Below are 8,609 nucleotides of genomic sequence, written 5' to 3'. Positions count from 1 at the left end.
GCGGCGCCGAGCTGGCGGCGCGGGTGGCGGCGGGGCGGGCGCGCGCGCACCGCGCCGGCGCCGCGCTGCGGGCGGCCGACTGCGCGCGCGCCGCCGCCCGCGCCGCGCGCCTGCGGGCCGCCGCGCACACGCACCTGCACGCCGAGGTGACTTGCCTATTTGAGTTTATCGTTTTATATAAACACTTCACAATACTTACTCATTTATCTGAAAAGTTGCGTCTTTTTTGTTCCCTTTAATATGATGTGAAATATTTTCAAATTATGCAACGATTTTAGTTAAAAGTAACATCAAATTAATGACCTTTTTGTGAACAAAATTTTGTCAACCAGTAAGAACTCTTACAAAAATTTGTAATAGAAACAATTGCTTAACTAAAATTATAATCTGTCATTTTGTAATTGTTATGATCATGTCTAGATATCAAGCAATTTATTATTATTAACTGGTTCGAATGAATAACTCATCACAATGTTTCGATAACGCTGGTTTTCAATATCGAACTCGAGATCGAATATTGTAAGCGAGCGTGAGTGAATCCAATTGTCATTGTGTGTGTACGCGGGTGGCAGGTGCTGCAGAGCGGCGGGGAGGCGCAGGCGACGCACGCGCCGCACGCGGCGGTGGCGCGGCGCGGCGCCGAGCTGGCGGGCGCGGGCGAGCGCCTCGCCGCCGCGCTGGCGCGCGCGCACGCCGCGCTGCACAACGCGCACCAGAGGTAACGCGCCCCATCTGTCCGCACCTACCACTTGTCACATAAGCGAGCTATGTAGCACAAGTCATTCAGTATTGGTATTGGATTTTTTTGTTATCGGAAATATCTTTTTATTTACCAAACTTTGTGTTTCTCTGAAGAAAGAGAAAAGAAAGAAGATATCTGTCTATGAGATATCATTTTTTATAAAAAAAAATGTGTGTGCGATTTACACACGATAGAGTGAAACCAGTAAATCGAGAAAAAGAATGATATGAATATAAAATAGCATATATATTTCTGTCTCATTCTTTGCCGACTTCATCATACACATTTTTGTATTTGTGTCTCTTATCTGTCGTTTTTCGGTTGCATCAGGTTTGAAATCACAACGATTCTAAAGAAGTTTCACTTCAAAAATTTATATAATTAATGAACCTGATCGTAACGATCTCAATCATTTCCGCGCTGTCAGAAAATGAGATATCTTTCCTTATGATACTCGATTACCTCATACAATAAATGGCCTAAGATTGTGCGCTGACGTGGAACCGATTGCAGAGTGAAGTGGGGCGCCGGCGCGAACCCGATGCTGCGCGGCGTGGTGCAGCAGCTGGAGGGCGCGTGGGGCGCGGCCCGCGCGCGCGCCGCCCGCCTGCGCGCCGCCGCCGCGCACCTGGCCGCGCACGCGCGCACGCTCGCCGCGCTCGCCGCGCCCCGCGCGCCGCGCCCCGCGCGCGCCGCCCGCACCGCGCGCACCGCGCTCGCGCACTGGGAGAAGGTACATCCCCACCCGTACACCACCCCTACACCACCCCTACCCCCTTTCCATCCAATGCGATCACACTTACATTCTAATTAATACAAACATATTTCTCAGACTTGAAAAAAAAAAAGTACGTTCCATGCACTTCACGCAGCAAAGCGCAACCTTAACAAAATATATAATTTTTTTTAACGGATTTTAAACGCGATTTATTCATTATATTATTAACCCGACGTTTCGAATACTTTTCAGCGAGCGTGGTCACGAGGAGACATTATTTTTAAATTTCTAAATGTATAATACTCCCGTAAATCAAACCCAAGAAAATAATATATAAATACTTGTTGACCTTGCATTGTAACTCTCCAATTCATATTAAAACGATACTTTTAATTGATCATCAACTCACATTTCAATAAAATATTTCAGGCGTGCACGTTGGCGCAGAAGTATTCCCTGCAGGTGTCACCGGTGGAGGAGTCGCTGCTCGAGATGCTACACCCGGACAGTGGCATCGACGCGCACTGGGTTTGTGTCGATTTTTTTTAAATTAATTTTATTATTGTAAAGGTTGCTTTTTTATTTTCTATCCTCTTTTGAATCTAAGATGTTTTGGTACAACCTAGGTTGTTTATGAACACTAAAACAAGATAGGTCCGAGGTGTGTACCTTGAGGTACGCCTGAGAGTACAGGTCGGGCGGTTTACTTATGACCTTTAGGTACAACTAATTGGGATCTATTACGTAGATATACTCGCACCATTTGACGAAAGAGTCATAAATATCTGCATGATAAGACTTTTGGATGAAAATTTCATGATCCACCAAGTCAAACGGCTGGGAGAAATCTGTATGTTTAGCATAGATTTCATTTTAGTTTAGAGCTCTTCCGTGGTACCATTAACGTATTCCAATAGGTTAGCCTTGGCTGCCCAAAATTTAAAAATCTTTTTTGATGAATAAATAAATGTATATTATTGTCATGCAGGTGGAGAGCGTGTCGGCCCTCGTGCGCGAGATGTCGTCGCTGGCGCGCGGCGCGGCGGGCGCGGCGGGCGAGCGGCGCGCGCGGGCCGGCGCCGCGCTGCGGGCCGCCGCCGCCGCCGCGCGCCCGCCCCGCGCGCGCCGCAACGCGCTGCTGCACGAGCTGCGCGCGCCGCTCGACCACTGCGCGCAGGTCAGCGCACTCGCCTCTACGCTCTACACTCTACACTCTACAGCCTTATACCATTATGTCAACCCTATCACAGCACATACACAAACTTCATTGGAAAATTTCGCATAATTTCTTGAATTTTATTAAAAATTTATTAATTAATTGTTCATTTTTTATTTACCAATAAAATAACGCGTATAACACGAACGTACAGGGCGACAACGCAGCCAGCGAGTTCCTGGAGCGCTGGCAGGCGGCCAGCGACGCGCTGGACACGGCGTGCGGCGAGCCCGCGGGGGCGGCGGGGGCGGCGGGGGCGGCGGGGCCGGCGGGGGCGGAGCGGCCGGCCGAGGCGGCGCAGGTGGCGGAGGCTGCGCGCTGCGCCGCCGCGCTCCTCACCGACCTGCCGGAACTCATGAATATGCTTTTCGAGTGAGTATCGGTGGAGACAATCCGTACTTAATTTAACAATAGGATGTTGTTTTTTTGAAGATGTTAATCATCACTTTAAAATGTGCATATAATATACATATCGGAACAAATAAATCCTCGGATATAACGTTATAAATTTATAACTTAAAAAAGTTAACGCATGTATGCCTGCTTAATAACTCAAATTGTCATTTTTTATTATTGGCAAACCTATTGTATATATCATATATAATATATATCATAATTGCAACGTATTTACGTATTTCAGACTTCCCAATAATCTGTCGGAGAGCGGCAACAAAAAGCTGACGCGGCAGACCGCTCTCGGCTCGGCGGCGAGACCTTCCAACAAACACGGTTATTGTATTTTTAATTTATTAATTTATTTTGTTAATTTTCGTTGAAGTTCTTCAGGGACCTTCATTGGGACCTTTGCTATATAGTTGAGTTTGGTATTTTTTATTAATCTTTAGATATATTTAAAAGGTTCTTGTAAGAATATCTGTTAATATAAGTGTTTGAAACGTGAGTAAAAGTATAAAGCGTTTGGTGATTAGTTTTATTTTTGTGTGTACAGGCGAGCGTCGCAGCTCCGTAGGTGCCGGCGTCTGGCGGCGCGTGCGCCTGCGGCTCGAGGGCCGCGACCTGCCGCCCCCCGCGCACCCCGCGCACCCCGCGCACCCGCCGGCACCTGCCCACCCGCCGGCACCCGCGCCCCCGCCGGCACCCGCGCACCCGCACGCGACACCTTCCCGCCGCGCTACGCCACACGAACAGGTGCTAGTTGTGATATAGATATAGTTATACACGTGTCTGAATCCACTCACCGCACACTGACTAACATTAATATAGCTATAGACGTACTAGCGTGCACAATAATCTCGGTCTGAACACAGATAAAGATGTTAATTCACATCTATTTGTCTGTTGTGTCATACGCACATCGTTCACATCAGGCAAATTGCAAATATGCAAAAAGTAAATGAACATATATTTAAACAACAAAATATATTAAATCAGATTCAAACGCATGTGTGCGTACATACAAAAAGTAATATTTATGAAATTTTAAGCAAATAAACTGACCTTCGAAATTATTAAAATGTATATTTATTACCGTTTGATCACACATGGCGCCGGACGTTTCAGGTGGAATACATAATATCGGAAGCGACGAGCGTCGAGAACCTGTGCATGATGTACGAAGGTTGGATGGCCTGGGTGTGAACGCGACACGGCGCGACACGACGCGACACTACGCGGCACGACGCGACACGACGCGACACGCGACGCGCCCGAGCTGCGCCTGCGCCCGCCGGCCCGCGCGCTCTCGGGCCCCACGGACGGGGACCCCGCCGGGTCCGAACGGGACCCGGATGCCACCACCAGCCCGACGTGCCCCGCTGCGGGACACAGGCCTCCTGCGGGGGCTCTCTTAGCGCTTACCGTAGAGGCCAGCCACGACACGACTCGGTTGTACGGCTTTGTCTACTCTGTAGGTTTAATTGAGCTCATTTTCTGCTATCCGTACTCTGTTGGTCTTTGATCTCCAAACGATCCGCACCAGCTCGATACTTGCCGTTGGCTCTAGCAGTCTCGCAATCGCTCGGCGAGTTCGACTACACGTAGTTGCATGCATTATTTCATTGGTTAGACTTAAAGTAGTATACGTTTTCGGTTAGAGGGCGCTGGATGTCAGTCGAGGTTTAAAAAAATTAAATCATCTCTTACTTTTATTTAGGCTTAGATCTTTTAGGAATATCGAGCGTTCATCGACGATTCTTCAGTTGCTTATAAAAAAAATCACATCCCTTAAAAATACCTTTCAATTCCGGGCTAAATAATCTTAACTTCAGATAAATGCCTCATTTTCTTTTGTTCATATTTGTTTTACCTCAGAAAATGAGCTCCCATATGCGATATATATGCGCTCTCGTTGAATGTAACTTCATATCTTCTTAGTGTATAGAGTGGTTGTGGCGGGAACTCGCATTTTATCGTAATAATTACCCTTTTGCATTTTATTATACTACTGTATTCATATTTCACATATAGTTTTAATAATTGATATTATGACGGCGTAAGATAGGATTTTTGTTATCTTATTTATATTTATGTAAGTTAACGTTAAAATTGTTGTTATAAATATTTAATGTTCATCTAAATTATTCCAAAATTCAAAAGAATATTTTTATCGGGTATTTGTTACGACGACGGAGTTCCCTGAGTATGTTTGTATCGCTTCATTACTATATTATATAATAAATGGTGTATGTCTAAATTGTGTTTTATTTATCTTTGTCTTTGAGTATCTTTGATAATCGAAATCATCTATATTCGATTACTCAAATTTGTAAAACGACTCTCGAAATCGGGAAAAAGATTTGGAGACGTTTCCTTGTTTCATATCATAAAAATGCTTGCTTTCCGGTTTTCTAAAAAAAAATCATTATGGGTCAAGCTATAAGATTTTTTTAATAAAATTCCTGACAATATTAAAAAGTAGAGTTGAATTTTGTATCTTTTTTACATTTTTAATAAGAATTGTGAGAATTCGTTGTTTTAATCACGATAAAACGTTAAATACGGAAAAACGTTATTTGTCCATAAATATATTTATGAGTAAGACATGAGTATATAATAAAAACAATCCCAATCGTGTAATTAAAGATTTGTTTTAGTAGGTATTAAACTCAGGGATCACTTACTTATCCAATGGTATAAGATTTTTTAATCTGTAAATTCGTTCCTGAGATGAGCGCTCTCAAACAAACTCATCAGATATTTTTAATTAGTATTGAAATATTGATTTATTCAACAGGACTTCCTTTAGAAGCGCTTTTGAGTTGTCATAATCATAATGCAGAGATTCAATAGAATTTAAATGGAATATAATAAAAAAATAATAATATTGTTTTTAAATCAGTTGGAATGAATCAGTGAATGCTAGAACTCTTTGTTTATTATTATATGTATCACTCCTAGAGAAGGAACAGGTCCTCTTAACACAGATATAACCTAGCAAGAGGGCCTGAGTCACAATCCACTTGTACAATAATGTAAAAACCTAAGAAATAAAGATTTATTATTATTATGTGTATCTCTCCATAATACTCGGGTACCTCCAGAAGGAAAGCACCCGGTCTTTTGGAAGGCTTACGTGGGGACACAGATCCAACACGCAGAGGCCCTTTAGAGAATTTAATGTGTTGTGGGACACCAGCCGCAGCCTGCCCATGACTGCACTATAGAGATACAGCCCTGGGCAGTCCGCGGCCGATGTAGGACTATTGCAAAAAATGGAACGGAACAAAACTGGGCTATGGAAAGGGGGTGTTCGATGGATTGGTAGGTTGGGTCTATGGGAAACTATGGGCGTCTGCCTTTTCAACTTCGAAACATTGAAAATGAGTGGCAGACGGTGACTTGCCAGTTCGGTCGATGGGCTCCCAAAAAAGTTACCTAAAATGGCAACAAGGGGGCAACACCAGCTGACTGGCTGGGGGTGTAGAGGTGCGGCTCCGGTTTCACCATCGCGGGCCCGCAGGCCCAGATTGGGTTTCCCCGCTATTACGCCATTAGACACTTCCACCCCCGAGCATATAGCTCTTGCATCTCCACTCTGGACGGCTAATTAAAGCAATCCAGAGGTGGGGGATCCTGAACCTCGTCATTGTTCACTCCGAACTGCCACCGAGACAGTTATTATTATTATTATTATTTGTTCAGATAAGGAGTTAAAATAAAACCATTGGGTATATATACGTATATTTTTTTATTTATATAATATCTAAGCGCAGCGATCGCGGCTTCATCAATCTTTGACTTTACATAACTAAAATAATACATGCATTTTATTTATAAGACGTTACATTTCAATTTATTAAAACCATCAAATAATTCCTAACAATACAATAATACAATATGGCCGTATTATAAAAACAAAATTAATCAATCACGCACGTATGTCAAACGTGTTTTTTTTTAATAATATCCAATAAAATATAAAAAATAACAAACAATATACAATACAAATCGAACGCTGATATCACAATAAATACCTTATGTACAATACATACATGACTATAACTAGAAAAAACAATGTTTAGGTATTGGAAAAATAACGAGATTTCTAGGGATTCACCCGTAATCAATTATAACTAAATTCCCAAATAAAGTACAATTTTACCACATACCATATTTAAATTCTATAAAAAATGCACCAATTTTTATGAAATAAAATATATAGGAACTTATGCTATATCGAAGGTTATATTAGCTATATAATTATATATTTGTTATTTTCTGTTTATAAAATTATATTTGAACTTCGGGTATTCCAAACATAAGCATCGCGAGGAACTATACGACTCGAAATAAATGTATTCAAATTTCTATGTGATGTAATCCGTATCAATGAACAAACGTACACTACTATCTGTCTATTATCTATATAAAATTAGCTAAAACTGCTAGCGACCTACAAATGACGGCATGTTTTTAGAATACTATCAGACCATCGTTTTGTGATAAAACTCGATATTTATATATTACGTTTTTATTTATATTGAAATTAACTTTAAAAAAAGGGGAAAAAAGAACAAGTGATAAGATAATATTATGTGAATATGTGATAGAATGATAAAATATAAACAATATTGAAATTGCTTTTGTTAATGTGAATTTATTGTAAATTGTTATTTTTACTATTGAATAATTATCCTTTAGAATAAATGGCGAGAGCAAAGGGAGGATGTTTCATATTCGCATTCACTAAGCAATTTCTACTCAAAAGTAAACTTTTGTATTCAAACATATGATGCAGGATTTTTACGGCTTTCCTGGAGAAAGTTTTAGATGCTTCACAATAAACTAAGATTTCGATACTATCCGCAGACTCCTATGAGCGTTACATAAAACAAACTCCAATCACACTCCGCAATTTCATATTTATTGGCATTATATACACGACCGTTTGTTTTTTTGTTTATACACACGTATATGTGGGCTAGGGCTGTCACGTGTGAATTATTTTATAGTGTGTGTACTAGGGTTGTCACAAGCGTGTTCTATAGAATTGCGTGTTAGTTGTATCATCACGGTAGTTTGATGTTCCAGCTCTCGCGTGTCGCGTGTCACGTGTGACGCGCGCGGGTGACACGCGGGCTGTCACGCGGCCTAGCGCGCGTCCCGCTGGCGGAAGGCGACGAGCTCGTCGAGCTGCGCCTTGTAGAGCTGCGTGACGTCGTGCAGGTCGAGCCGCAGCTCCTCCACCTGCTCCTCCTTCTCTCCGTACATCTGCAGCAGCGCGTCGTACTGCTCCTGCACGTTCTGCACATCAAAATATTACTATTGAGCTTTTATATTATTTTACAGGCATTATTATTTTTCCTAGAAATTTAAACGTCGATAAAAATTGATAAAAATCATCATCTACTCGAACTTGGTAACAGTAAATTAATGAAATGCCAAATTAAACATTTTTATGTTTCGCACACTTACCTGCGAGTGCTCCAGCTGCTGAGTCAGCGCAGCCACGTGCTGCCGCAGCGCGTCCCGCT

General features: G+C 42.4%; 3 protein-coding genes and 1 long non-coding RNA gene across 4 annotated transcripts in view; 3 read left to right on the top strand and 1 right to left on the bottom strand.

Annotated features, from left to right (window-relative positions):
- The window catches only part of LOC119828181 (serine/threonine-protein kinase SMG1), an 89,708-nt gene extending 89,558 nt beyond the window's left edge, over positions 1-150 (top strand). Inside the window, exon 7 of the mRNA XM_038350281.1 lies at positions 12-150. Coding sequence (XP_038206209.1) covers positions 12-150 — 139 coding nt within the window. The remainder of the gene's footprint in view (positions 1-11) is intronic.
- Positions 151-1,435: 1,285 nt separating this feature from the next.
- On the top strand, positions 1,436-2,558 carry LOC119840734. Its single transcript, XR_005288322.1, has 3 exons — positions 1,436-1,475; positions 1,890-1,988; positions 2,449-2,558. It is a non-coding gene; the product is annotated as an uncharacterized LOC119840734 (long non-coding RNA).
- A 24-nt stretch (positions 2,559-2,582) lies between these two features.
- LOC119840733 (extensin-like) lies at positions 2,583-5,329 on the top strand. The gene is made up of 5 exons (XM_038367453.1): positions 2,583-2,637; positions 2,831-3,048; positions 3,317-3,405; positions 3,626-3,825; positions 4,198-5,329. The coding sequence occupies exons 2-5, from the start codon at positions 3,032-3,034 to the stop codon at positions 4,273-4,275; spliced, it is 384 nt and encodes a 127-aa protein (XP_038223381.1). The 5' UTR covers positions 2,583-2,637; positions 2,831-3,031; the 3' UTR covers positions 4,276-5,329.
- Positions 5,330-6,804: 1,475 nt separating this feature from the next.
- LOC119828180 (TATA element modulatory factor) overlaps positions 6,805-8,609 on the bottom strand; it is a 7,567-nt gene continuing 5,762 nt past the window's right edge. Inside the window, exons 10-11 of the mRNA XM_038350280.1 lie at positions 8,551-8,607; positions 6,805-8,379 (exon numbers count right to left, since the gene is read on the bottom strand). Of these exons, the coding sequence (XP_038206208.1) occupies positions 8,227-8,379; positions 8,551-8,607 (210 nt within the window). The 3' untranslated portion in view covers positions 6,805-8,226. The remainder of the gene's footprint in view (positions 8,380-8,550; positions 8,608-8,609) is intronic.

This window comes from Zerene cesonia, chromosome 7 (genome assembly GCF_012273895.1).
Source record: "Zerene cesonia ecotype Mississippi chromosome 7, Zerene_cesonia_1.1, whole genome shotgun sequence".
Lineage (NCBI taxonomy): Eukaryota > Metazoa > Arthropoda > Insecta > Lepidoptera > Pieridae > Zerene > Zerene cesonia.
This window is presented reverse-complemented; position numbering and strand designations above follow the sequence as displayed.